The 26,772-nt window shown below is 40.4% G+C and overlaps 2 protein-coding genes across 2 annotated transcripts; both read left to right on the forward strand.

Annotated features, from left to right (window-relative positions):
* The first annotated feature begins 1,042 nt into the window (after window positions 1-1,042).
* Window positions 1,043-7,747, forward strand: zpd (zona pellucida glycoprotein d). Its single transcript, XM_038293915.1, has 10 exons — window positions 1,043-1,339; window positions 1,421-1,463; window positions 1,533-1,640; window positions 5,727-5,935; window positions 6,007-6,164; window positions 6,258-6,372; window positions 6,818-6,945; window positions 7,022-7,184; window positions 7,256-7,361; window positions 7,446-7,747. The coding sequence occupies exons 1-10, from the start codon at window positions 1,319-1,321 to the stop codon at window positions 7,565-7,567; spliced, it is 1,173 nt and encodes a 390-aa protein (XP_038149843.1). The 5' UTR covers window positions 1,043-1,318; the 3' UTR covers window positions 7,568-7,747.
* Window positions 7,748-9,298: 1,551 nt separating this feature from the next.
* Window positions 9,299-25,242, forward strand: mmp15a (matrix metallopeptidase 15a). Its single transcript, XM_038293938.1, has 10 exons — window positions 9,299-9,801; window positions 11,624-11,772; window positions 13,282-13,407; window positions 13,484-13,800; window positions 13,935-14,096; window positions 17,015-17,409; window positions 17,487-17,625; window positions 21,230-21,380; window positions 21,453-21,568; window positions 23,189-25,242. Exons 1-10 carry the CDS (start codon window positions 9,694-9,696, stop codon window positions 23,653-23,655), a joined length of 2,130 nt encoding a protein of 709 aa, XP_038149866.1. The 5' UTR covers window positions 9,299-9,693; the 3' UTR covers window positions 23,656-25,242.
* The last annotated feature ends 1,530 nt before the right edge of the window (window positions 25,243-26,772 follow it).

A 26,772-nucleotide genomic window follows, 5' to 3' on the forward strand; every position in this document is an offset into this window, starting at 1 on the left:
CTTGTCCTCTGCATTTTTTCAAATATCTGTTTTAGTCCCCTGCACTTTTTTCTGTCCAAAAACAATGTTACTACAGTACACAGACATTAATCATATAGATATAATTAAATAACATTTCTGCCAACAAATGTTAGAACAACATACTAAATTAAACAAATTTGCCAATTTCATTTCTTTTTTTCACATCTGGAGCCCCATATTATAGTACGGAAGACAATTAGGGCCACTGAAAATGAAAAAAGTTAACTGATTTTTGAATATATGTTTAATATGAGAAAAAAAAGAATTCTGACATTTTTTTCCCCATATTAAACTGAAATAATAATTAAAAATCTTTAAATTTTCTTTTCTTTAGTGACACTAATCCTCTTCCGTAGAATTCCATATTAAACTGAAATAATATTTAAAAATCAGCTAACATTTTTTTTTATCAGTGGCCCTATTCCTCTTCTGTATTGGTGTCCTTCATAAAGTCTGTTTATAAGTTTTCAATTGATCCTGCTAACAAACCAACAGCATTCCCTTTTCTTATGTTTTTGTGTTTAGTAAAATACTTCCGGACATAGACATAATTTTGGAGGCGGGGCAGGCGGGACTTGTCCCCTGCATTGTCTCAAATATCCATTTTGGTCACCTGCACTTTTTTCTGTCCAAAAACAATGTTAGTACAGTACGCAGACATTCATCTTATAGATACAATTAAATAACATTTCGCAAGGACAACATACTAAATAAAAAAAATTTCACAAATTTCTTTTCTTTTTTTTCCACATATGGAGTCCCATATAAATGTATGGAAGACGATTAGGGCCACTGAAAAAATTTAAAAAAGTTAACAGATTTTTAAATATTAGTTTAATATGAGAAAAAAGTCAGAATTCTGACTTTTTTCCCAAATTAAACTGAACTAATATTTAAAAATCTTTTTCTTTTTTTTTTTATTTCTTCAGTGGCCCTAATTCTCTTCCATAGAATTCTATATTAAACTGAAATAATATTTAAAAGTCAGTTAACTTTTTTTTCCAGTGGCCGTAATCCTCTTCTGTATTAATGTCCTACAGGCTTTCCGTGAACATTGTTTTCTCATTAATAAATGTGTCTAGTGTGGAAGTAAACAGCTTCTCCAGTCGGTAATAACCTTCATTGCCATGTGCTGTTTAAGTAGCATGCGCGTCTGGCAGATAAAACTGGCTCAGGTGTTCCTGATTGGAGAGCTGCAGGTGTGGAAACATCTTTAGAAGCGGAGAGCGTCCCTATCGAGCCAAAGTTTTAAAATCAGCGCGGAGAAGTAGAAACAAACTGATTTTTATTCTGCAAAATGAGGCCGTCCTGTCTAAAGGTGGGTGTTAATATGCAGATAACCGAAGGAAAACGTGCAGTTTAAGAAAGTGGTTAACATGGATATATTTTATATGATCAGGTATTGGTGCTTTTACTCGGCTTCACGTGTCTCGGAGTTGAAGGTATGGATAAAGAAGTGTTTGAATGTGTAGTTTTATGTTGAGGTAATGCATGCCCTCATTTACCTGCAGGAATCTGTAGCGTGGAGCATTGCACCGACCCAACAAGGTGCGTCCTGTCTGAAGACCAGAGGAGCTGCAGATGCGCCACCGGCTTTTATTCTGCACGATGCGACCAAAGTAGGTCTCCTCCCAGCAGTCTTTGTTTTTTTTTTTTCTTGTCTATTTTTCATAGATCTATGCATCTTTGCAGGAGAATCAGAGAACCTAAACATGAAACTATAGTCTGATTTGGTTTTCATCTGCAGTCCCAATGGGATGCAGCAACAGCACCATCAATCAGATGTTGATACATTCATTATTTTAATATTATATAGATCTAATTATTGCCCTTTAGCCTACTTGTGGTCAGTGATCATAAAAGTGGTTTCTTGTCCTCAGATCTAAAGGGTTTGGATCAATTATGCTGAACCACTGCACCTCCATATTTCCCTACCCCAAAACTGTTTGTCTTATTTACTAAACATCTTTCTCTGGTCGCCAATGGTCTGATGTACTGATCAGGCGCCTAAGGCTGGGGATTTTCATGTGTCTTATTAAACAGAATAGATTCAAACTTGTCTTGCTGGCTGAGATCAGCTCCCATGGTTTAGTTCTTCCTTCCTCTGCTGCCGTTCTTAAGCACACCCTTGGTCTTCAGCACTCCTCTATCTAGCTTCTGGAAGATCTCATGAGAGCCCAAATGGATCGAAAGTTCTGCATCAGAATTTCACTGTAAATTTGAGACGTTTGATACTTCACCTCTTTTCAGATTGTGATGTCACATAATACATTACAATCAAAAAAATGAGTGGTGGTTCCTAACCTTTTTTTACTTTTGTACCCCCCTTGGCCATTATATCATACCATGAGCACCCCCTTGGTCAAATGTGTTGATTATTTTCCAAAAAAAAAGTTCAAATAATTATAAAATGCTAAATATTTAATTTGACATGAACAATTCTCACAAATGTCATTCTTTTGAATAAGAATAAAGAATAACATAAATATGATGCCTGGAGAGTGATTCAGTTTTAAAACAAATACAAAATCAAATTACGTTAAAAATCTATGCTCTTCTGAGTAAGTCCCCTTATACACACATCTAAACTTAACAAATTGGGGAAAATGGCAAAAACAAAAATTAAGATTCAGTTATTTTTACTTTTCATCATACACTATTAATAAAACACCTGACCTTCTGAATCCCCAGTAACAGGATTTTTTTGTTGCCATTTATCTTTGACTGCAGCTGCTTTGGTGCATTCTTCTCTTGTAAATTTTGATTAGGGCATTTTTTCCCCCCATCTTTTTGGTTGATAAAATCTTGGTTTATTTTGCATTTGGGTCCTTGCAGGGGAAAAACCAATCCCAGCCCTATTTTATTGTATTACTTGATCTGGGAAGTAAGACATTGAATGTTTTCATATATCCCATGCAGTGCATTGGCAGACCACTAGAGGAACTAGTACCCCTAGTTGGGCATCACTGTTCTTGAGAATCATGTCTGTTTGAAATCTTTCCATCATACCTTTTCCTTCCACTCAATTTTCTATTGTGTTTTATGGTTGTCTGTGTAGCCAGCTTCTTCTGCACTGAATATTCTGAGATATTTTTTTCTGTATTCTGAAACCAAATTACAACAGTTAAACACCCTTAATGTTTAGCAGCCCATTTGTCAGAATGATTTAAGAAAAGTTTAAGTAGCTAAATGAATGACTGTTAAAATGGATCAAAGTCTGTCAAATTATTCAAGAGGAGCCGTCTAGAGTACAGGACGATCTTGCTGCTTGGATGAAATGAAAAGGGGAATGATCCTTTTAATACCACAAACTGAACTCTCTGGGTTGACATTTATACTGTATTGCACATGATGTAAAACAAACGATTCGCAATAAATTGACCTAATAGCATGATTAGAGACAGGTTTTTAAAACACCCACAGGTCAGCGGAACAAATATGCAATCATCTGTAGGACGGGGTGAAAGATGATGCCTCCTAGGGGCTCATCTGAGAAACAACCAGCAGAATCTGGGTTTGGACCAACGGCTATTAGCAGTTGTGTTTAGATCAGGGACCGATATTCAGCAGCCTGTATATTTAGTCCTAAAGTTTAAGATGCAAGATGACTGTAAAACTAAACTGTATCTGCTGGGAGCCAGAGTGGAGGGTATAAAAACCAGTGGGTTTAGTGGATTTTGTGAGAAATTTGTCTGTGTCCTAAATGGCTTGGAGATTTTAAAGGCACACTATGCAACATTTTTCAGTTAATTGTGTTCCATAACGTTATGGATGATTAAATGATTCATTTCAGGTTGAACAAAGGTATTCTCGGCCGCCCTGGTGGTCTGTGGGGGAAATACCGCACTTGCAATTGCAGGAGCACCGACCCGCACCCACAGGCTCAGAAGTCTCGCGAGAGTCAGTCTTGCTTTACGGCGAGAACTGCTACACCCCCCAGTTAAAAGCATGCTCGTTGCTAGCACAGTGGCGATCTTTGTGCAGTTATGCTACGTTCACATCGGACGCAGCAAAATCGCGTCTGCTGCTTCATTTTTGCTGCTTGTACCAGTTAGTTCTGACGCGCGGCTGAAGCAGCTTTGCTGCTCTGGCTGCACGGTGCAAAAGTGGGTCTGACGCGCATTGGGCGGAGCTTCACTATCCTTTCTCTGCCTTGCAGCTATATTTGCTGTGATCAGTGAGAATAAAGTAGTTTTAATATGTGTTTAAGTGAGAAAATACACCTGAAAACGTAATCAGTGCAGTCAGTTCATTCAGATTATTATCCTGCCTTCAATATTTTTTCTGTCGGAGCCGCTCAGACCCCCACATACCAGCGGTGCGCCGACAGTAGGGATCCCTTCATCAGCAGCCTCTAGCCGGGTCACCTCCTCGCGGTTCACCGCGGCAGCTGGTAGGTGTTTTTCATCTAAATAATCCAAACTGCATATTCTGCCGGCAGATTTCTGCATTTTAAGTTAATTTAGGCGTCAATAAACTGTTTAAGAGGAGTGATCATCAGCGCTGTGTCTCTCTCCCTGCGTCAGATGCTTAAACGCGCCCGACGCGCTGCTTCAGCTGTTCAGACGTGCTGCACCTGCTGCTCAAAACGCGCCGCGGGACCTTTTGCTGCGCCTTGACGCGCGTCAACCATTGACTTTGCATGTAAACTCGCTGCTTCTGTCGCGCCAGCTGCGGTGTGAACGCAGCATTAGTCATTCGTTGCGTTCGCCTGTCTGCTAAGCTCAAAACAACCGCGCCTGGCTTGACGGAGAAACCAGGAGAACAGCTGTGCATATTTACGACAGTGCACTTTTACTTTCGCCCTCTGGGGGGAGCCTCGCTGGAAAATCAACACCGGTTGCATAGTGTACCTTTAAATCGGTAATGCAGAAGATAAAATGGTGAACGTTTTCTAGATGTGCTTAGAATATGTCACTGATAGGTTTTCTAAATAAACCAGAAAGATAAATGGAGCCAATATGTCTGAATAGGATTTTAAGTGTGGGGGTGGCGGTGGTTGTGTGTGCGCAAAAAGATGAAGTCTGATTTTAGGGTGGAGTTGCATGGTGTTTAAAACCAGCAGGTCATTGATCTGAGAAATATTGGATGATGGTGAATAGGCTATCTGGCTGGTTGGTTTTAAAGAGCTGTTTAGTTTTATGTCATCTGCATAGATGGTATTGGCAATGGAGAGGATAAGGCCTGGTTATAGAAGAGTGTAATAACAAAATATTTGACCCAGAAATAAACTTTGCGGAACCCCAGAGGTTAGAGAGGCAGTATGAAAATAACTTTGCTGTCTTGATGCAGAATGTCCTGATGGAGAACCGGAGCCGCAAACGGCAACTAGAAATTTGGATCTTTTAGTAAAACATTGTTTGAAATAATTTGAATGTTGTTAAGAGATCATTATAAAGCCAGAATGAACGGGGATGAAGCTCTGAAACCTACATAAATGGGACCTATCTGGGTCTCTGCAACCTTTTCTAGTAGCCAACAAAATCAAGCTTTAGAAAAGAATGAAAGTTAAACTGGATTGACGTCTGGAATTAAATTCTTCAGGAAAGATGTAGTCTATATAAAGGGAGATGAAGGGGAACAAGACCTTACTCACAGAGTTGGTCGTTGGATTGGACTAACTTGGAGAAACTGGAAGACTTGAGCTTGTAACATTAACATGGAGCCACGATTGACTAGTGAAACTGGTCTTATTTCACTTTCAGGTGCTCAGATTAAAGTTGTGTGTGGCAGAGACTACATGAGCATCAGAGCCACAGAAGATTTCTTCTTGTACCACAAAGTGCCGCTGGAGGCTCTGCATTTGCCCAACAAATCCTGTCGGGCTCAGAGGGAAGTCATTGGAGACACCTCGTACTACATGTTCCGGATCTCCAAGGAGAAATATTTGGCCTGTGGGGGAAAACCTCTGACGGTAAAACCAGAGCACCGCTACTCCCCATGTCTGACATCTATGACCCAAACTAAACCTTTGTTCTGTTGCAGAAAAATTCAACCCACCTTCTTTACTCGCTGACTGTCCAATCAGAGCCGCAGATTAAGGGGAACATAATCAGAGACCCAAACTTTAAAATGGACTTCACATGCATCTATCCTCATATCAGAACTGTCAGCCTGCCTTTTCCGGTCTCCCCCATCTCCAGGTAAACGTCCCTCAGGAAAACCAAATGGAACAAATTCTGATCAGCCTGCGGTAGTTTGGATTTGGTTGTCATTTTTGTCTCCTTTACAACCAGTGAGATGATGATGCGGATAGATGAGATGGAGGCCACCATACAGATGCTGCTTTATGCTGACCACACCTTCACCAATGCCTACACCCATACTCCAACTATTGAGCTCAATCACAAGGTGAGGTGACACCACTCTATTCCTGATGAAGCTCTGGGCTCAGATGTCCTCAAAGTGAATGTAACTGAAGAAGGAAAGTCTAAGACTGAGCAAAGAATGATCATTTTTGGATTTAAAGAAGCTTTGGGTCTTGAGAACATCTCCAATGTTTATTTTTGGTGTCTGGGAGCTTTCTGGAATAAACCCCTGAACTTTCAACGGCAGATCTGAGAGATATGTCTTTAAGAAAGGGTTGAAAAAGCCAGCAGAGATCTGAGATTTATCATCCAGCAGGTTTCAGCCTGTAGGTGTCCAGACCTGTTTGTATTTTCTGTACTCGTATGTAAGGGAAAAAAGTAACCCTTCAAAAAACCTGCTTAACATTACTTCCTAATCCTGCAATATAAGTGGAGGGCACAGTTGTAGAAGGTGCACCTTACCCTGCTCTTCTGTGTCTGATCTGTAGGTTTACATAGAGGTGGCTGTGACGGTGCCTGAAGATTACTTCCTGCTGCGTGTCAATGACTGTTGGGCCACACAGTCTCCTCAGCCAAACGCTACAGAAGGACTTCTTCACAGCCTCGTTCATAATGGGTCAGAACATCTTTTTATATTCTTCCATTCTCTCTGTGCTTTGACCAGTCATCGTCTCACGGTCCCTCTTCCTCAGCTGTGTGGACGACCACACAGTCTCCTTCATCAGCCAGAACGGAGACAGTTCCACCGTTCGTTACAGCTTCGACATGTTTCGCTTCACCACAGAGCCTCATGAGCTGTACCTGCACTGCAGTGTGCAACTGTGTGACCTGGATGACCACAAGTCCTGCATGCCTGTAAACGCTGCTCACTGTCCTTAGAATATGAAATGCTGTAGAACTGCCTGCTGACTCTGTTTTTCTTCTAGAGCTGTAATGTTATCCGTAAACGAGAAGCACTGAGGGAGTATCCCAGCCAAGGCCTGCTGTCATACGGACCCATAAGGATTGAAATGCCAGACCAGCCGGAGTCCAGTGAGTTCTTTAAGCCTCGGTTATTGGAAGCTGTTCATCTAGTCAGTTTGTCTCGATTTAATGCAGATGTTGTATTTGTTTAAGGTATATTGACCACCGTGGTTCTTCCTGTGGCCGGAGTCTGGACTTTAGGCTTCTTCCTCACCGTCCTCATCAGCGTGGCCAAGGCAGGCAGCAGGAGGATCACAAAACCTGAAGCTCACTGACATCCAGCCGGCTGCAGTCGGCAGCATAAACAAACTCTTTATTTCTGTTTTGCTCCCCTCTGCAGAGGTTTCAACAGCCTTTTCAGGACTGAATAATTTGTAATTCAATATTTTCTCAGTTTATTTTTCCCTCAGACTCTTCCCTATCAACTAGTAATTGTTGAAGATAATAAAAAAAAATCCAAAAATTAAACATCTTATTCCTTTTTTGATTAGACATGTTGTATTGTTAAACTCATGAGGCAGAAATGTTCATTTCAAAGTCGACATGCTCACTTGGCCGAATTCTTGACTGACTCTTCCTGCTAGTGATTTCTGGAACTGGTCTCACCTGGGATAACCTAAGCTTATGTCTGCTTATTTGACCTAAGGAAAACGGCAAATCCAGAGATGGTCTCCAGCTCATTCTGGAGAATGCCAAGACTGATCATAAGGTTTAAAAATCAGAAAATCTAAAACTTGTTGAACTTCTACAGCCAACATTGGAATGTTTTCACATCCTTCACTCGACATCAGAACTGAATCGATCATAAATGATTGATGTGGAATGGAGTTTTTTTTTTTTTTTTTTTTTTTTTTTTTTTTTTCCAAGAATTAGGTTCTGTTTGACCAGCTGCAGTTTAACAATAAAAAAGCAGATGGCGTCCTCATGCTTTCTGAAGTGGCTCAACTTCCTTGATTATGGCAAGCCATATTATCATAGAGTACAGTCACTCTGACATGGCTTTGAGTGCTTTCAGAGGACAGCAGCTGATCAGAGCTAGATAAAAAATTCAGTGGGCCCCAGCTTCAACAATTTAAATGGCCCCTCTGAATCAGCCAGCCAAATCAAACGCCTGACGATTGCTTGACATCAAATCATGATAAATTAAGGCATTTTCTCGTGGGTTTAAATGGCTCCAACCTGGTACTGAATGACCTGGCGTTGCTTTGGCTAAAGGGTTAGAACCTGAAGGGTTCTGCATGTGTAAAGTGACTGCACCAATGTGTCTATACTCAAGATCAAAGAACATCTAATGATATGGGTCAACTGAGCCCAATATAGGCTGAACAATGTGACTTGGTACAGTTTGACTGGTAGCCAGAAATGTTTTAAATGACAACCATTTTTGTTTTAAGTTCAACCTTTCCATTTGGGCTAAACGGTGGAATGAATTTAGAGGGTCCAGAGAGAGAAATTTTTTTTTTTTTTAAACAATTTTAGCTACAGCAAAATGTTGGAGACATTAAGTAAATATATTCCAAGAAGTTAATTTCTGGACTGGACATGAGCATCCCTGTGCTATAGGATTTAAACCATTGTAGGTGGGCACTGAGGGCTCCAAAGTGTATCAAGAAGACGTCTCCCACACCATGAAACTACCTCCTCCAGTCCGACCTTTTGATCTAACAGGACTGATCCTTACTTTTCAGCTAAAATGATGAATCATCAAACCAGGGAACACTTTCTAAGCTGCTCCAGTCATTTTCTAGTGGTTGTGGTTGAACTATAGCATCTGGCCCATGCCACCAGACCTCAAGACATTTTCTTCCAATCAGTTGCTGGGGATTTTCTCTCCAGACCAGAGAGTGAATCTAATAAAGTGGCCGATTCTCGCTCTTTATTTTTCCAATCCAAACAATAAATAAAATCAATTTCATTATGACTTGGTTTGATTATATGATATAAGGACCTGCCATACAGGGAGGCGACCTCCCTCATTGAAATCGTTTATCATCTCTAATCGGGAATTTCCGTCGTTTCTTTTTTTTTTAAATATGTATTGTAGCCGAACACAACCGATTGATTCTGATTGGTTCTGATCGTGTCTTTCATGCCCAGTTTTAAGCACGGACTAAACGAACTATTTAACTTTGCAGGATCCGGTTCATCTGAACCCGAGTTTGCTGCAGGGTTTTCTACCCGCACTTAGCAGCTGATCGGACCAAACCGAACCGAACCAGAGGCATGCAGTCCTGCCTGTAACCATGGATTAAAGCAGATGCCCCATCATCTGCAGATCGGACCTTCTCAGTCAGAGATGACCACTTGTTGCAGAGGAGTGTGAAGAACAACCAGAGTGCTTTGCCTTCTGCTGCTGGAGCAACATCTTCATCATCATCTCATATCAGCTTTGGGGAGGAAGATGTCCCCCCAGCAGCTGTGGACACTCTTCATCATCACCATCATGATCTCGGGGTGTTTTGTCTCCTGCAGCGCAGAGATGCCAGATGAAGACAGCTTCAACGCTGAGGTGAGCTGATCATGATCCAATTAGGCAGAAGGTCAGGAAGGAAAGAACCTCTGGAGCCTCTTTAAACTAAATCAATCCAGATCTGAAACATTTAAATCTCTATCAGAAGGATAAACCAATCAGCTGTTTGGCTTTCATGAATAAACTGAAGTGAAGTAAGTCTTCTGCACAGGTTCTTTGTCTTGTTTTGAACTGGTTTCATGTGAGCAGCCAGTTTAATCTTCAATGTTAAATCAGCCTAATGCTCATGAAGCTGAGTCTAACTCCTCAGATTGAAGAAGTCTGAGAGAAGAGACAAAGAAGAACTTTTCCAAAGGATTACTATCCTTAATAATCCTAAGGTGCTACCCATGGTCCGACTCAGTTTAAAGATTACTCAACCAGAAAGCCTCTGTTGTCAAATTGAGGAGGTAAATCTGACATTAAATCAGATGTGTTGGAGCAGGGCCAACATCCAGGACCAGACCTCAAAGTTGGACTTTGTTAAACTTAATCACCCCCTAACCCCGATGCACTGCAAAAATGATCTTAAAATTTGGGGAAATGTCTTAAAATATGTGTATTTACCATTAATTTGAGTGGGTAAATAAGATTATCTGCCAGTGGAATGAGTGTGTTTACCTTTAAAAAAAGATAATTAAATATAATGCACATGAAATAAGAGACAGTAGTTGTTTTTTCTTATTGTAAATGTAAATAATCTTACACCATTGGCAAAGTGCCTTACTTACCTGCTTAATTCAAGGAAAAAAATACTTATTTTAAGAAAACTGCACTTTCTTAGATTTCCATTTTTTGCAGTGTAAACGGTAATGAGTCCCATGTACTGTTTTCATTGGGGGTATTGGAGCTTGATGACCTGTTTAAGATAAGTGCATCAATCAGATTTAGGTCAGGACTTTGACTAGGCCACTCCAAAACCTTTCTGTTTTTGTAAAACACTCCAGGGTGGACGTGCTGCTTTGTTTTGGACCATTGTCCTCAGACAATCACGCCACAGGCATCATGTTAGACTAGAGGTAACGTCCTTCTCATATGTTGTTAGTTTTACATCAGAGCCGGGCCTGTGTTAATTTGGGTCAGCAGTAAGATGTCCTGGTTTCTTCTTGGACCTCCTCCATGAGTTGGGCTTTATTTTAAAGGTTTCTTTATGCTCTGGGTCCTGCAGTAATCAGGTCTGGGTGCTGCTTGCAAGGTAGGGTGGTAAATAGCTTTTCACTGGTTTGGGTAGATGTCTGTTTTTATTTTGTTTGGCTTCTTTTTATTCTGGATTAACATTTGTTTGACAATCTCAAACATTTTGGAGGAACAAAAAAAATAATAAAATAAAAACATAATACATCTGCCTTCTTTTTAAAGCCTAGCCTTTATACAGCTCTTAGAGAACACACCTGTAAGTCTGTACCAGGTGGACCTTTTCTCTGTCAGCTCTGAAAACAAACCAGTTCTGATCCAGCTGCATGCTGGACCTGCTGCTGAGGCGTTTTAACGATGGAGCTCGATTGTGTCATGGACGTGTTTCCACGCAGAGGATGTTTACTAGCATCATTGAGTTCAGTTCTTACCAAAAAATACCTAGTTATCGTGTTTCCATCCCCCTCGCCTGGTCTGTCAGTCCAGGAATGCTCTCCTTGTTGATGTGAGCCATCTGGTTTTTATCTTCTCTGTTTGTTGCCTTTTAACTCCTGAAAAGCACTCCAACGTTTAACGTTCTCTCTCAGCTCCCTCCAGCTGTCCTGCTCATGTATTTGCTGCTGAAATATGAAAACAGCCTGAAGTAATCCACCTTTTGACCTGAATAAATCAGACTTTCTTCTCCCAGGCTTGGCTTCGTCACTTTGGCTACCTGTCCCAGGCCAGCAGACAGATGTCCACCATGCATTCGGCTCAGATTTTGTCCAAAGCCATCAGTGATATGCAGCGCTTCTACGGCCTGGAGGTGACTGGGAAAATGGACCCTGCCACTGTCGCGTAAGCTCTGAGCTCCAACATTTGTTAGCATTAAACAGCAGATGAAACATGCATAGATTAACAAGTCCATTTAAGGCTGCATGCAGAAGTATTTAGATTTATATTTTCTCACATTTCTAACCACAAACTTCACTTTGTGTGTCAGACAGAGCAACATAAAAATAGAGTAAAATCTGACTGTATAGTTTAATCCTAACAACACTGAACCCACAGGAAGCATGGTAGTGACAGCATCAGGGGAACAGGTGTATTGTGCAGAGTGGATGGAGTGAAAGGAAAAGAGTTCTACCCTCAGATCAGTGCTGGAAAAACATTTTGTAAATAGGCCAAAATCAACAGAATGGATGTTCTGATGAACCAAGAAAAGTCATATGGTTTTAAAAATTGGAAAATACAAAAATACTGATTTTGATTTTGTGTAAGTTAACTTCATTTTTTTTTTTTTTGCTGCTCCATTATAACTAAACATGCAATTTCTATAAAACAGAGTAGAAAATGGATCTATGAATGAGTCGACCCTAAAGAAGAACCAGAAAATGGATCTGATCCAAGTTAAAATCACAGAGTGTTTGTGTTTCTTCTATGAAATACAACCAACTTGGTGAATACTAGGACATTTATTTAATTGTTTTTCTTTTTCAAGAGCATTTAATCAGTCAGAGAAACTCTTACCGTAAAAATTTTAAAAATGTGTCCCCCCCGGGTCCGATAAGGGCCCCCAGGCTGTACTTCAGACACTCCTGCACCGAACTATTCAACTTCCCTTCAAACCAAACAGCTCGATGGCTGAAACTTGGACCCAGCTGTTGCAACAGGACAATGATCCTACTGATGCATCCAAAGTGGTTTTGGACCGGATAAAGCCGGCTAGCATTCACATTCAGCTTCCACCCTGCTGAATACTGATGAAGTAAACACAAAAGGCGGGCTCCTTTGGGGAAGCCAAGTGTTTTAATGAACTCAGCCTGAGTGATTCCAGAAGCTTCATGTCGAGCAGCAGCCTCCTTACCGTATGAATATGTCTCACCTGAGGATCAGATAAAACCAGGGGCCGTTCTAGAAAGGGGCCAACAGGGGCCAGAGCCCCAGTAGATCTGGTCCTGGCCCTCTGTGGTAAAGACATCATGCTAAATAAATTTGGGGTATATAAATGATATGTGCTGGCATACAACCCATAATTGAATACGTTTCTTTATGAGTTTCATTATAACAATAAGTGAAAAAGGGACATCATTCCACTTTTATTCATATTTAGATATGATCACAGTTTTCATTTACTATATGGAGGTTTCCAGAGCTGCAAATAGCTTTTTGGTTCACTTAATATTTCAAAGGATTGTTTCATTTGGTGTCACCATGAAAAAACCCTGGCCCCACCTTGGCCCACTATATAGATTTATTCTAGAGCCCACTCTGGATAAAACCTCTAATAGATAAAAATGTGTTCCCAATTTTAGATTCAAACGGCAACACCACAAAGGGTCTGTTTGATTGTGTTTCTGGCTGCAGGGCAATGCGGCGGCCTCGCTGTGGCCTCCCTGACAGACGACCTGAGGAGGGGGTCAGCCAGCCAAGAAGGAGGAAACGTTACGCCCTCTCAGGGAAAGGATGGGATAAAGACCGCCTCACATACAGGTTCCCCTCCCTAAAAATAATGAAAAAATAATAATAAACTTTCTGTTTCCAGTGCTAAAGAACGTCTTTCTTCCAGTATATTAAACCAGCAGATCCCGTCCTCCCTGGGCCCAGAGCGGACCTATGACGCCATCCGCCGGGCCGTCGATGTCTGGAAACGTGTGACGCCGCTCAGCTTCCAGGAGCTGCCAGCAGAAAGCAGCACCAACAGCAGCCGTGCGCAGCTCAGTGACATCCTGATCCTCTTTGCCTCTGGTTTCCATGGTGATATGTCTCTGTTCGATGGTGAGGGTGGGTCTCTGGCCCATGCTTACTATCCGGGACCAGGAATTGGTGGAGACACGCACTTTGATGCAGATGAGCCATGGACACTGGACAATGAAAATCAAAAAGGTTTGTTTCTTTGTGGTTCTGCTCAGTTTGCTGCATCCTCACTGTTTGTGTTTCATCCTGATGCAGTCTAAGCTCTACATAGATGATGGACGTCATTTCCTCTTTATTGTTTGGCTCCATCATGTGTGCTGTAGGTGTAGACCTCTTCCTGGTTGCAGTGCATGAGCTCGGCCACGCTCTGGGTCTGGAGCATTCAGGTGACCCTGATGCTATGATGGCTCCTCTCTACCGGTGGATGGAAACTCAGAACTTCAGCCTGCATGAGGATGACATCAGAGGAATACAGCATCTGTACGGTAAGAAGCTGCACTCTGAAACTGTTTTAAAAGATGCAGAAAAACGGCAATAATTTACATCATTTCGTCCTGCAAGGTTTGAATAATCCGGTAAATGAATGTTATATGGATACACTCAGTTTGTTTTCTATAATATAATATATATATATATATATATATATATATATATATATATATATATATATATATATATATATATATATATATATATATATTATATATCTCCTAGCTTTCCTCTATAATCTGTATATAGTCTTCATATTTATTTTATAGCCTCTTACAATCACTCTCTGTTTATATATACCATTTATAGTCAATACACACGTAGTCTCTGTGCACATGTAAATAAATATTTATAGTATGTATAGCACTTCTGGATAGATGCAAACTACATTTACATAAAGTTGAATTCTATTCTATTCTATAGAAACAGGTTGTTGGGATATTTAAAAAAAATATATAAACATCTATACATCAAATCTATAACAATATAATATATCAGTACTACATCTTCGGAAGATGCCATCACTATAACTTAAAACAAAATCTTATCTTGTAATTTCTTTTCAATTATTTTTACTGTCAAAATATTATGTGGTGCAGCTGTCCAGCCAGGTCATTACAATTACTTAAAATGTATGAATATTTCTGCTATTTTTGGTATTATTTTATATATAATTCAAAGTCCTGTAATTTTAAAGCATTACTATCGCTATCATAATATTCATGCTAGGGGTTCTCCACTTTGATTTTATTGAAAATATCATGTAGGACAAAAAAAGAAATCTGGTGCACCAATAACATAGAGCTTCTAATGATAGATATTTTTAGGCAAAATACATTTTGTTTTGTTTATTGTCTCTATTATTTCAGATAAAGTGTTTTGCTTAATTTCTACACACAACGAGAAACGCTCTTAACAAAAATCCTTTGGGGGCATGTAATTTAACAAATTTCTTATAGGTCATTCTACATTTATTATTAATTGACACATTGAAAACCCTACATCTACTTCACTGGATGTCACTGGTTAATTCACATTTATTTCTATGATTTTATTTTATTTTTTCAGATGTGGGGCAATAAAATACAGTGAATTGATGGTGACAGTGCATATACTACATTATACTCTACACCTGTTTTATATGTTTTAATTAAATAGCAGAAAACCCACATTATTTATTATTATTTATCATTATTGTCCACCTTATTGTTGATTTTTGCAGACTTGAGAGTAGTGGATGCACCTCTGTTTTTGTTTGCATCTATTTTCATTATAAACTGTAGAAAAAAAGCCTAGTTCCCTTAGTTTGATGATTAGCCCCCTTTCAGATACATTCTGGTGAAGACCACAGCACATCAGAAATGTTTTCAAAACATCTAAAATGTCTTGCAGGTTCTTAGATGAAGAAATGTTTGAGATTATAACAGATGCATCCAGGCCAGATTATAGCAAAAGTGGTCACATAAATGCGGACCTTAAAAAGTGGGTGAAAATAACAAAATAAGTGACTGCATTAAAAGAATCAACAAATAAAATACTGCACAGTGTAAATAAACGTATAAATACTGTGTATCTAGAGAATAAATAATCAATATACAGCTGTGGACATTTTACATTAATGCATTTGTGAAAATAGAGCAACAACACCAGAGATGTGCAAGAATGTTGTTATTTAACTGACTTAGACAGAAACTATGCAAAATCAGCATGAATGTAACAACTTATTGAGGTTGATGGGAACAGTGTTGGTTATAAAGTCTTCCAGCTGCTGGAGGAAGGATCTGTGATAACGCTTCCTGGTGCATTTAGGGTGCAGCAGTCTGTCACTGAAGTAGCTCTCCAGTTCTACAACAGCTTTATGCATGGGGTTGGAGACATTATCCGACGGAGGTATTAATTTAATTTGATTAGGATCCTTTCATTCCCCCACCTCCTGCACTGAGTCCAGAGGGTGATAAATTCAGGGAGTTTTAAAATACTTCATCCATTCCCCTTACTTTCCTGATTTTGGCAGCTGCTGACCTTTAAATCCAGCCACATCCATGACCTTCGTAACACCAAACAGTGGAGTTACAGAGTGAGCAGCTTGCTGTGTTTTGGAGTAAACATTTCTACATAATTCAGCTCCAGTCTTCTGGTTTGACTGTGTTGTTCTGCTGGACAGTTGCTGGACACTGGTTCTTTGCAGCTGCTTGGACTGATCCATGGAAATATCTGCGACTGCAGGAAGAGAACAATGGCTCTTAGCTGGCATTAATGACGTGTGAGGGATTACAACACACACATCCACAAAAAGCTTCGATACCTTCACTTCCTATGAGCTGCGGGTCTGTTGTTTGTCTCGTCCTGCTTAAATCTCTACAGATTTCTTTGTAAAACATCTAAAAATCAGGCAAAGCATCTGAGAACATCTGTTTCCACAGATCCTCTGTTGGATTTAGGTCTATACTTTGACTAGGCCCTACTACAGAAAAGAATCTCACATCATGATGCTGCTACCAGTGTGTTTTTATAGTTATAATGATGTGCTCAGAATGATGTGCAGTGTTATTTTTCATCTTTGGATGAATCAAATGGACCTTTGCATGTAAAATACATGAAACTTGGCCTGTTGATGCAAAAACTTGCCAAAATGAAGTAACTTTCACCAAAAGCCTGAGGTTTTCTCCTTTAAGGTGTTTAAATTCTCTATAAAGACAGAAATAAAAGTTTTTTTGTAAACAAACTGGAGATTTTGTGTACCTCCAGCAAAGGTCATCAGTCCATCACAGGAAATCACAGACAGACTGTGGTTAGAAGATAGAACCCTCAGGGAGAAGATGTGGAAATGAACATGAACTAAACTGTTTCAGAAATGTGGTTCTGACCCTCAGTCACCTACGTCCTTAAATCTTCTCCTTTGCTTCTTTCATAGGTCCTCCGCTGGTCTCTGATGCTCCGCCTACTCCTCCCTCGTATGATGATCAGCCCAACAGCTCCCCAACCTCCCCTGGGGTTTCTGAAGATAAACCCTTCTCGTTGCCACCCACTCATTCCCCTTCTGAATCCCCCATCCCGACTAAAGGCCACCTGGACCCCCCAGCCCAGCCAGATCCAAGCCCCAAATTCCCTCACGCTCCGCCCACATCTACTCCCACCAAATCTGGGCCCAAACCAGGACCCGAACCGGACCCTGTCACCCCACCTGACAGAAGAGATGTTCCCCCTCAACCCAGGCCTCCCAAGGTGCCAGACAAGGAGCCACCGAATATCTGTGATGGGGGCTTTGATACGGTGACCATGCTGCGGGGGGAGATGTTTGTTTTTAAGGTGAGCTCCGTTTTCAAAATCTAAAACAGCTGAATAAAAAGAGAGCAATAAACATCATTGCTTGGTTGCTTTTGTAGGGACGCTGGTTCTGGCGGGTTCGGAGGAACCGGGTCATAGATAACTACCCCATGCCGATATCTGTCTTCTGGAACGGTCTCCCTGACAACATCGACGCAGCCTATGAGCGACACGATGGAAAATTTGTCTTCTTTAAAGGTTTCAGCTGCTTTCTCCTCCTGCTTCGCCTTCCCTGATGCCAGACTGGAAAAGTTTTAGTGATCAACGAACACAAATGGGCAGAGAATCATGAGGCCGTGCTTTGGTTTGATTGGAAACCGTGCAAACGCAGCATTTTTCAGCACACAGCTTGATTTATGAGGAAATGAGCTCACCCCGAAATCGTTCAGTCTTTCAAAGAGGAGAGAGCAAGTTCTCTCATAAGCCAAGTGTTTGCTGGCTGCAGACTGGGACGCAGTTTTGTGTTTGTGTGAGCATGAGTTCAGGGAGTGCTTCCCGAATGAGGCCTCTGCAGCGTGGCAGCTGTTGTTGGGCCAGAACCCTGCAGCTGAGCCCCTGAAGGCCTCAGCAGAGCGAGGCCAGGGATTGCATCAGCTTCTTTCTATGCTCTACTCTCCAAACAGCCGACCTGCTTTATGATGAGTCTGGCTTTCTGAAGTTTGACAGAGCATTGGAGTTCAGTTTTACAGAACTCTTTTCTTCTGGTTTTTAATCAGCTCTTGCCTCTTAACCTAAAGAAATTTTTACTTTTCCATCAAACCACAGACAGAAGCTTTAACTTTATGCTTTTTCAGCTGATCTTCCATATTCAGCTCATTTAAAGACTGTGGCTGTGTCTGAACATCCGCCATAACCCCTAGATCCCTCAATCACTATATAGGCGAGGACTATATAGTGGACTTTATTTCAAACTCAGTTAACTTACCGTTTGGGCAGATGATCACTGCTTTTAGCTCCCTGTTGGTCACATATCTCCGCCTCCACTGCAGGTTGCCTGCCCATCTTTGTTATTAGTTGATGCTGTGTGGTAGAGACAGCCTATGGCTGCTGTTACAGCATATTCCATAGTGCTTTGCGAGGAGAGCTCTCTGCGCATTCTAGGATATATCTGCTCATTTAGTGATCATGGATAATTCTCACTGCAGGATCCGTACAGGAAGTACGATTGGTTCCTTTGCACAATCAGATAAACATCCGGGTTTCCATAAATAATGTTATTATGGAACAAAGATTACTTATTTCTATCCTTAACTCACTAAAGAATGCTTATGCACATCTTTGAAAAAATGTTTGAGTTTTTTTTAGACAATTTTGATGCTTTTTACATATTCTCTGTTAAACTGCTTGTCTGACGTCATTATCGGACATGCTCAAAGTAGCCTGACAAAATATGATTAAACCATGTGTATCTGCATTTTAGTTGTTTCTTTCTTTAGGTTACGCACTATAGACCATTAGGTTACGCACTCAACCATTATATTAACACAAAAGCAAAACATAAAACTCAAAAAGACTAGATTCATGTTTAAATCCAAAGCTGAAAAAGTTAGCTCCCTGAAGTAGTGTAGAATCCCATTTTTGGTACAGATCGGGCACAGATGAGTGTTAAAACAGAAAGGATTTTAAAGCATTTATTTTCTAAGGAAATACATTATTAACCTTTAACACATTATAGTTAAGTATGTTCACTATTTTTGGGGAGGAAAAAAAATGTAATTTAGGTCATATCTGGTTGCCCAAATGAGCTGATGGTACGGATCGGTCTTCCCAGATGGATCAAGTAGTTACAATCACTACTTTTCAAGGTGCATTGTGGGAAATTTGGAGTCCACAATGTTTTCGTCCGCTAGACGTTCAGACACTCATTTAAAATGGCTTAACTGCTATTTAGTGCCATAAATATTGATTAGAGCGGGCTGTGTTTCTATTTCTATAGAAACACAGCCTGTTTCTATAGAAATGTAACAAGAAGTTTAGAAATGTCAGCTATCAATTTCCTTTAATTGGGTCTGATCGGGGTGTGGCTGTTCAAATCTTCATCTCCAGATGCTAAAAAGTAATGTTTGGGTTTATATTTGTTCTTTTAGTAATTTTGGTATAGCATGGGGACCATTCAAAAGTGAGGTAAAGTCCACAAAGTACCTCTCTTTGTGATTGCTTTGTTTAAAATAAATAAATTCTCCAGTTTCTCATATTGATACCTAAAGATCAATTCATGTAACCAGAGAGTGATTCAGAGCCTATTTCAGCATTGCAGCTGAAAAATGTCACAGCTGTTCTTTGACTTACACCTGGGTTTCCCTCCTCAGTGTTCTGTCCAGCACATTTCAGTTCAACTGCTGGTTTCACTGAACGTATTGAAAAAATACCCTGAAATTAGGCCCATATGCTGAATGTTGATCGGCATTGAAGCTTCTGAAACTGTGATTTTACATATTTAAATATTTTGCTCCTTATTTGCACATATACATGAGGAAGCACAATAAAAACATGAACCCTGCGGCATTCAAACTCTGTCATCAACTCAGTCTCACTCTGAGTGCTCTTGCAGGCAGGTGAGCATGTTTGCTCCTGCCCCAACAATGAGCAATCTTTGAAGCGAGCAGCCACAGGTGGATAAGCACAATGTCTTTCTAGGTCAGTCTGATTGTTTGCATATTAAGGGGAAATATGAACAATGCCTCCTAACATGGAGAAATTATGAAAAGAATTTGGAGTAGGCGTAATTAGTAAAGAGGCAAAGCAGAAAGATATGGCTGCAGCAGATAATTAGAAATAGCTTAAAAATAGCCTAACTCTCACTCGTAGAAGGTTCTTTGAATCAGTCTGTAAAGAACTGTTTTGGCTGAGTTTGGATCTTTCTGTGAAGGGATGTTTGGGTCATGGAGTCAGTCTTTAGAAAGTTCTTTTGGCATGGGCGATTCCAGACAGGGTTAAGCAGGATCCAGTGCTCCTATTATGAAAATATAAATTGCAAAATGTAAGTAAAATTTTCTCTAAATGGATATTAAAATTTTTAATCAGTTAGATGACAAGATTTGCAGATGAAATAAGATGAATTATGTTTTAAAAAGAAAACATCCATTTTATTTCAAGTGCATGGTATCTAATTATTTTTGTTTAAAGATCCCAAACCCGTCCTTCCTCCTTCTTTACCAGCTCAGATTAAGGGCAAATGCAAAGATTAAAAAAAAAAAACATGACTATTTAGATGGATATTTGAAGTTTAATACTAAATCAGTTTCTTATGATGATATGCATTGCCAATGAGACAGCAACTGATTTGTCCCTTAGATAAAATTAAATATCCTATCTTTAAGGATTACAGAAATGACAGGTTTGTGGCTGATTTAATAAACTTAAATCTTCGCTCTTGCTTTGTTTTTTTTGTGTGTTATTCCTTAGTCCCCCTCCTTGGTAAATTTAGTCTAGAACTGCCACTCGTCATCGGGCCAGTCTATAGAGAGCTTTTTGGATCTGTCTGTAAATAGATGTTTGGGTCATTGGGTCAGTCTCTGTAGAGAGTTATTTTGGTCAGTCTTTAAATATCCGTTTGGATCAGTCTATAGAAAACTGTTTGGGGTCCATCTGTAATGAGCTTTTATACTTGTGTCTGTCTGTAGAGAGAAGTTTGGGTCATTGGACCACCCTTTGTAAAAGTGGGTCAGTGTGTAGCTGATAATTGTTTGGGTCAGATTGTAGCAGCTTATTGTATGTTTAAGTTGTGAGGAGTTTGATTAAATTATTAATATTAAATTATTAATGAACTAGCTAACATTATCCCGATTTTCTGTCCTTGCAGATGATAGATATTGGCTGTTTAGGGAGGCCGACGTGCTGCCTGGGTATCCACAGCCCCTCTATCAGTATGGGCGAGGAATTCCCACACACAAGATTGACACAGCTATTTGGTGGGAGCCTAATGAGTACACGTACTTCTTCAGTGGAGACAGGTAAGTGACACAGCGACCAAGGTGAGCCTCTGTCGCTGCTCATTAGTGGCATTAACGGTTGCTTTTTTGCAGGTACTGGCGTTACAATGAGGAGACGCGGACTGCAGACCGCGACTTTCCCAAACCAATCAGCAGATGGGGCAGGATCCCTCCCTCTCCCAGGGGAGCCTTCCTTAGTGATGATGGAGGTATTGGGATTTTTCCAGGCTTTTATTTTGAAATAGGGACCATTAGCACAGCCCGTTGCTTTTTATGAGAGCAGCAATGTGTGTGTTTTTAGTAATAAAACTGGAAACCAGCAGAAACAGATGAGAAGCAGAGAGGGAGGGCGCAGAGTGGAAAGTTAGCCTGCTGGATTGAAGTGTGCAAAAACAAAAAAGACTGGATAGGCTGAAGGAAGTAGAGCAGAGAGAGGGACAGAGTCTAATTTTTGGACTGTCTCTCCTTTAGACTGTTGATTCATGGTAGAACAGCTTTGAATGATGCTCCTCAGATTTACTTTTTCACTCAAACTGCCTCTGCAGAGACCAGTGTGCAGGCAAGGGGCTTAAACTCTAAAATGTTTGGTTCCTGATGGCATCCTATTGGTACTTTATTTGACAAGCTGATCATAATTCATGGGATTAAGGCCAGAGCCTGAGAAACGTTTTCTGTTTTTTCCGATCCAATCATTGATCCAATTCAAATATTAAATGATTGAACCATATATCTCACCATGAGAGTAAAGGCTTTATTAGGTTAGCTCTTTCTTCAACTCCCACTAGTGGGTGGGAACACTTCCAATTTTGTAGAGAGAGAGCCTGCAGCTGTTTTTGATATTTGCATTGTTTTCATTCTGGGGTCCCAGCATTTTGTTTATGCTTGCTGTATATTTTTTGTTTGCATTAATTTGTTGTTTATAGCTTTTTTGCTTCTATTTTTTACTGATTGCATAATTTTCTTTTTGCATAAGTTTTCTGTTGCCTTTGTTTTTTTTTCTCTGTTTGTGTGTTGTTGTTTTTTTGGAGTATGCATTGTACGTATGTTTGCAGCTCATTTCACTGTTTGCTGCACATTTTCACCTGTTTGCAAAATATTTTTTTTTGCATTTGTTTTGCGCTTTGTGCTTGTTTTGTGCTGTTTTAGAGTTTGCATCACACGTATTTTTGCAGCTCGTTTCATCATTTACTGCGTGCTTGCACCTGTCGTCCACCGTACTTTAGCCTTGACATAAACATTGTTGAAAAATAGTAACAAACTAACATGGATATAAATGTACTTTATATTTTTTTACTAACAAATAAGCAGTAAAAAGAAAGAAATAGCAGTTCCAGGAAAAGTGCACTGAATTGGATCTCCGATATCAAATAATCAATATCAGATCCAGCTAATTAGTCAATATCGGATCGGATCGGATCGGTGCATCTCTGGTTGTAAACAGGTTTGCTTATGTGTTAGAAAGTGCTGGTACCTCATAAGAAACTGCTCCTATTGACAGACCCTAATAATTGGTCTGTTAGAAGACAGCTATGTTATCATTATAGCCACCCACGGAAAGAAAGATGAACCAGCTGTGCAGCAGGTTTGTCTTAAACAACCAGCATCACTTAGAGCCAAAAGTAGCCTATGGTATATGCCAGTTGGAAACTGGTTTATGCCAGCTGCTAGCTGTCATATGCCAGTTGCTAACCAGCATATGTGAGTTGGAAACAATGCCTCCTTGTGTCTCCGCCACTGTTAGCCTCTATAGAGAATCAAGTTTAGTATACTGTTGTTCTTCTAGATAATGCTTTACCATCACAGCCTCATTGTCTTATCCTTCCCTGCAGCCTACACCTATTTCTACAAAGGCTCCAATTACTGGAGATTTGACAACCACAGATCAGAGGCAGACAAAGGCTACCCCCGCTCCATCCTGAAGGATTTCATGGGCTGTGTTGGAGTCCCTGATCCAAAGCCGGACCCAGATCCAAAGCCGGACCCAGATCCAAAGCTTGAGGAGAAACCGGTCCATCCAACACGCCCAGGAAAAGGTGATCCCACAAACCCAGACAGCGACCAGGATGTGGTGACCAGACCCAACAGCACAGATGAAGACAAGGACAAAGAGGTGAACGTGGTCGTCACCGTGGCTGACAACGAATCGAAGGTCATGACTCTGATCATGGTCACTGTGCCTTTAGTGCTCATCTTGTGCATCCTCGTCCTGATCTACGCCATCCTCAGAACTCTGCAGAACAAGGAAACCCCAAGGGCCTTGGTGCACTGCAAACGTTCACTGCAGGACTGGGTGTGACCAGTGAGAAACGCTGGACAGGTGTTCGTCATCTATACAGTGCGGTCGCTGGTATTAAGTTTAACTGAATGTGTGGGGAACAGAGGTCTCAGAGTAGAATTACCTCAGCGTTTTGGCTCCTCTTATTCCTGCAGAAAAGTAGTGAGGTCAGTGCCTGTGGAGCTACAGTTTCCTCACTCTGGCCTTGATCGTAGCTCTGCCAGAGTCCTGTTCTCTCTGCCTTTTAAATAGCCTGCAATAAGGCCTGTGTTCCTTAGAAATGTATCACTGCGTAAAATATCTTTAGCCAAGTTGTCTGGGCAGTAGAAAGAGCAGCATGCTTTCCAATAACTGTTTCTGCTATTTCTTATTGTCTGAGGGATCCAGCTGGAGAACAAATGCAGAAAAGTCACTAGAGCACATAAATTACACAGAACACACATAAAAACTGACAGATATGCTTCAGTTATTACGGAGACCTGTAAAAATATTCATCTTCCTTTAGCTTTATCATGAGTCACAACCAAAAGCTTGTTATTAGTTTGTCATTTGGATCATTTAAGATGAACATAACAAAGCAGTGTAGAACTGAAGAGAATGGGATCCATACCTGTACAAAGTTTTAGTTGTTTTTCCTTCCTACAATGTCTTCCTTGATTTATCTTCATCCTGCTTCCACATGAGGATTCTGGGCTCAGGATGTTATTTAAATCGATATATAAACTTTTAAATGAAGAGCAAGCAGTTCAGTTCTGGTGTCCGATCAAAGCTCCTGTACTTGTGTCCTACAGTATTTGGCTTGTAGCAAACTGCTAGAAGGACATCTTCCACCTTTCTCCCTGCTCCCAGATTTATGGGGTTCACCACTAAAACGTGTCCCCTGGATATATTATCCTTCCTGAGACATGGCTCTCTCTATATAAATGCTGAACTATTCTCTAAATAATGCTCTCCTCCTCCAGCTAGTCAGTTTAGGTGGACGTCCATGTCCTTGTAGGTCTACAGGTGGTCCATCATCTCTCCTTGTTTAGAGGACAGAGTGAACAACCTGACCCATCTGCTGAGTTCTTTGGTCTCTATGATGCTTGTTGTTCTCAAAACAACCTCTGAGGCCAGGACCAGAAGGTCTGCAGTTAGACTGGATTTAAATAGCCTTTTATTTAGGGGTATCAGAGTAAAGGAAAGTGAATCCTAATCCGCAGCCCATTTTCCTGAGTTGTACCCCCCAGTTCTACACTTCTTCCCGTTCGAATTAAAAGCCCAATAGAAAGTATTTCCTTGTGGCCGGATCGGTTAAAGGCTGTGAATACTTTTGCATGTCTCTGTAGAACAGGAATCAATGTTGATCAGGTCTTTGCTGTGCTGTATTCAGGTTCATGGCCTCATTCTGGTGTTTTTGTCTTGCACTTTGGTTTGCTCCTTCCTGTGTTTTGCAGAGCAGAGATCCTTTCTGTGAAGCTGCGACTAAGGCAGGAATGTTGGACAGCTGCATGTCTGTGACCGCCCGTCTCCCACTGAGCCCTTCATGTTCCCCCCACCTCTAATACACATGATCCAGTGTCACATGATTTGCTCATCTGTTTATGAATGTTCACATGCAGAGTCCCTTACGCAGCTCCGCCTACAGCACTAAAACAAAGTCCCAGCAGGCCAATGCATTTCTCTCTCTGTTTCAGTTCTGGGACTGTATTTTTATAAGAGGATCTAAAGTGACGGACGCCTTGCTTTCCAAATGTCTATAGTTTTCTAAGCAAGTTACAAGATGCAGCAGGGCCTCTTTGTTCTTCTGTTGATTTTGTGAAGTTGTGAAGCAAAAGAGTAAAAGCTGAAATCTGCAGGCTGCGTCAGAACAAGTCAAGGTCTGGTTTGGATTAAACCCACATGTTGCTGATTTACTAGTGTAAAGCATGAGAGGAGGAGGATAAGAAGGGGGTAGAAAAATCTGCCCGTAAGAATGATCATAGGAGACGAGAAGAAAGAATGAGTAAAGAAAAAAGGTTGGGGGGTGGGGGGGTATTTTTCCATGACTCTTGAAAAAGAAGGAGGGACAGAGGAGAGATGGAAGGGAGGAAGGAAGGAGGGGCAATGCTGGCGTTGCTCTTCCTGACCCAGATTGAACGACTGAGTCCTCGTCTGTTTTTTAGCACCTCTGGGTTGTTAGAAAAAAAGCTGATGTCTTTCTTTATTCCTTTTGTTTGTTTTTAATCATTGTTTTTCCTTCTGTATAGTTGTTGAAGCTTGATTTATTTTCATTTTCTCCTCCACTTGTGGAAAACCTGTTATTAATGCAAAAGACCATCTGTTAGATGTAACTAGATATTGTCTATATGTTTTTTTCTGCAGGGTGTCCCACTCCTTCTGTCCTTTTTTTCAAGTTTACTACAGTAAACTCTGGAGTCACATGTTTTAATGCATCGTTTCTTTGATATAAATACAAATAGAGAACCACTTCCTTGCTCTTGTCTGCCTGCTATTTTTTTTAAGTTTTTTACAATGTGATTTTGTAGGTTTTCTTTAAGGACAGTAGATTGTTATGACTATGTTGATGCATGCAGGTCATGTTGTTTTGGGCCTGTGGACTTGTGTAGAGCACATTAAAGGTTTCACATTAAAACTAACGTGGCTCCTTTGATTCGTCATGTTCCTGATTCACCACAAGAGGGCACTGCTGCTTCAAAAAGTTCACAGTAAGAAAATAAATAAACAAACTGAAGGAAACAAAAGTAAAGAAGAGAGCGGTTAATATTTAAACTAAAATGATGCAATTTAAATTGAAAGCTACTTTATTAATACCAATAGGAAATTAAATGTGATTATATTTTGATTTTTATTGTAAATTAACAAATATTTCAGAAGTGTTTGTTTATTATCATCTTCAGATTTAATTATTTCTTTGAATTGGTCAGTGTCTGCTTGAACACATGAGATATATATTTTTTGCTCCAGGGTTTTCCTGCCTCAGACGTTCTTTAGAGAACGTGTAGCAAAAGCCATGATGGCTGTGATATGCATTTGACTAATATGGAGGAGGAACAAAAAGAAAACCAGAAAAAGTCCTGTTTGCAGTTTGTCACAAGCCTTGTAAGAAACACAGCAAATACATAGAAAAAGAAGATCAGTTTAGACAATTTGAATCAT

The sequence above is a fragment of the Cyprinodon tularosa genome, unplaced genomic scaffold (genome assembly GCF_016077235.1).
Source record: "Cyprinodon tularosa strain WSP-4 unplaced genomic scaffold, ASM1607723v1 ctg332, whole genome shotgun sequence".
NCBI classification, from domain to species: domain Eukaryota; kingdom Metazoa; phylum Chordata; class Actinopteri; order Cyprinodontiformes; family Cyprinodontidae; genus Cyprinodon; species Cyprinodon tularosa.

Excerpts from the sequence above, each read along its gene's own strand:
- zpd (XM_038293915.1), top strand. The coding sequence starts at position 1,319 with ATGAGGCCGTCCTGTCTAAAG. Across the intron at positions 6,373-6,817 it reads CTATTGAGCTCAATCACAAG|GTTTACATAGAGGTGGCTGT; the intron begins GTGAGGTGACAC and ends TCTGATCTGTAG. Across the intron at positions 7,362-7,445 it reads GCCAGACCAGCCGGAGTCCA|GTATATTGACCACCGTGGTT; the intron begins GTGAGTTCTTTA and ends TATTTGTTTAAG.
- mmp15a (XM_038293938.1), top strand. The coding sequence starts at position 9,694 with ATGTCCCCCCAGCAGCTGTGGACACTCTTCATCATCACCATCATGATC. Across the intron at positions 13,801-13,934 it reads GGACAATGAAAATCAAAAAG|GTGTAGACCTCTTCCTGGTT; the intron begins GTTTGTTTCTTT and ends TGTGTGCTGTAG. Across the intron at positions 14,097-17,014 it reads AGGAATACAGCATCTGTACG|GTCCTCCGCTGGTCTCTGAT; the intron begins GTAAGAAGCTGC and ends CTTCTTTCATAG.